Here is a 1519-nt window from a genome sequence, read left to right on the forward strand (position 1 = left end):
TAACCACTAAAGCAAAAAGATATGGAGTAATGTTGATATCCATAATCCAAGTTTACCTTCAACTCCCTCTCTAGTCTTATCAATAAGAACAATATCATCAACAAAAAGCATGCACCAAGGTACATCCTCTAGCAAATGTCTAGTAATAACAACCATGACTAAGCACAAAAAAAAAATAGACTAATGTTGATCTCCATAATCAAATTTACCTTCAAATCCCTCTATAATCTTATCAACAAGAATAATATCATCAACAAAAAGCATGCACCAAAGTACATCATCTAGCAAATGTCTAGTGATAACAACCATGACTATAGAAAAACAATATGGACTTAAGGCTAATCCTATATGTAATCCAACCGAAATAGGAAAAAAAATTGAAAACAAATACCTTCGGTACCCTCCTCGGCGGCGTGCGACTAGGAATGAGGCTTGGCGAAGTCCGGTGACCGTTGGCGACGTCTAACCAAGGCGAGCGACGAACGGCGACGGGCGAAGCAGTCAAAGTGAGAGAATGAAAGGAAACGAATGACTGCCAGAGGGGTTCGATTTTGGTAAATAGGGCTTTTACCGGCGGAAGTTCCGCCGGTTTCGACGTAAGTGACGTCGGTATAATTTCTGACGTCACATCCGTCGGTTATATTTTGTTGAGTTTAAATACGCCGGTGCAATGTCCGCCGGTAACGTACGTCGGAATTATTCCGCCGTAACGTGTGACAGAAATGGTTCAGACAGCCCTATACCGTCGGATTGGCAGGTGGAACCGGCGTCGGTAAATTTACGGCGTATTTTGCGCCGGAAATGTTGACGCAAACTTTTCATCAAACAATTCCGCTGGTGCCTGCGCCGTTTATTACCGTCCAGAATTTTCCGCCGAAAAATCTGACTGTAATCGCGTGTTAACCCGTAGTATTTACCTTTTGCCTACATCTTATGAAAGATGTTCTTGGCATCACTAAAGAATTATCACAAGCTTTACATAGAGGATAACAAGATATTATTAATGTTATGTCTTTGGTGCGTATATGTAAAAAAAGACTGCAGGATATGAGAGATAACAAGTGGACTGACTTCATCAGTAATGTAACCTCATTCTGTGAGCAACAAAAATCTAATGTTCCACATATGGTTGACAAATGGGTTTCTCGTGGTCCGCCACATCATAGAGATCAAAATATAACAAATTTATATCATTTTTTGGTTGAAATTTTTTACACAGTGCTTGATATGCAGCTTCAAGAGTTGAACAATCGGTTTATAGAATTAAATATAAAAATGCTGTTGTGCATGGCATGTTTGAATCCTAATAATGGATTTCATGCATTCAACAAAGATAAGTTGATTCGAATGACACAATTTTATCCAACTGATTTTAGTCTTCTTGATCAGGCAATTTTTGAAAATCAATTGGATACTTATATCATGGATATGCGATCTGATGATCTGTTCACCTCATTAAAAGATGTTGGAAGTCTTGCTAAGAAAATGATCCAAAGTAAGACGGATATAATATATCATG

The 1519-nt window shown here is 38.6% G+C and overlaps 1 protein-coding gene across 1 annotated transcript; it reads left to right on the plus strand.

Annotated features, from left to right (window-relative positions):
• Nucleotides 1-670: 670 nt before the first annotated feature.
• Nucleotides 671-1495, plus strand: LOC110091988 (the record flags this gene model as incomplete). Its single annotated transcript, XM_020816322.1, has 2 exons — nt 671-772; nt 1234-1495. Coding segments are annotated over exons 1-2 (364 nt in total), but the record flags the coding sequence as incomplete, so codon positions are not given.
• Between the last annotated feature and the right edge of the window lie 24 nt (nt 1496-1519).

This window comes from Dendrobium catenatum, unplaced genomic scaffold, assembly GCF_001605985.2.
Source record: "Dendrobium catenatum unplaced genomic scaffold, ASM160598v2 original_scaffold_138545, whole genome shotgun sequence".
NCBI lineage: Eukaryota > Viridiplantae > Streptophyta > Magnoliopsida > Asparagales > Orchidaceae > Dendrobium > Dendrobium catenatum.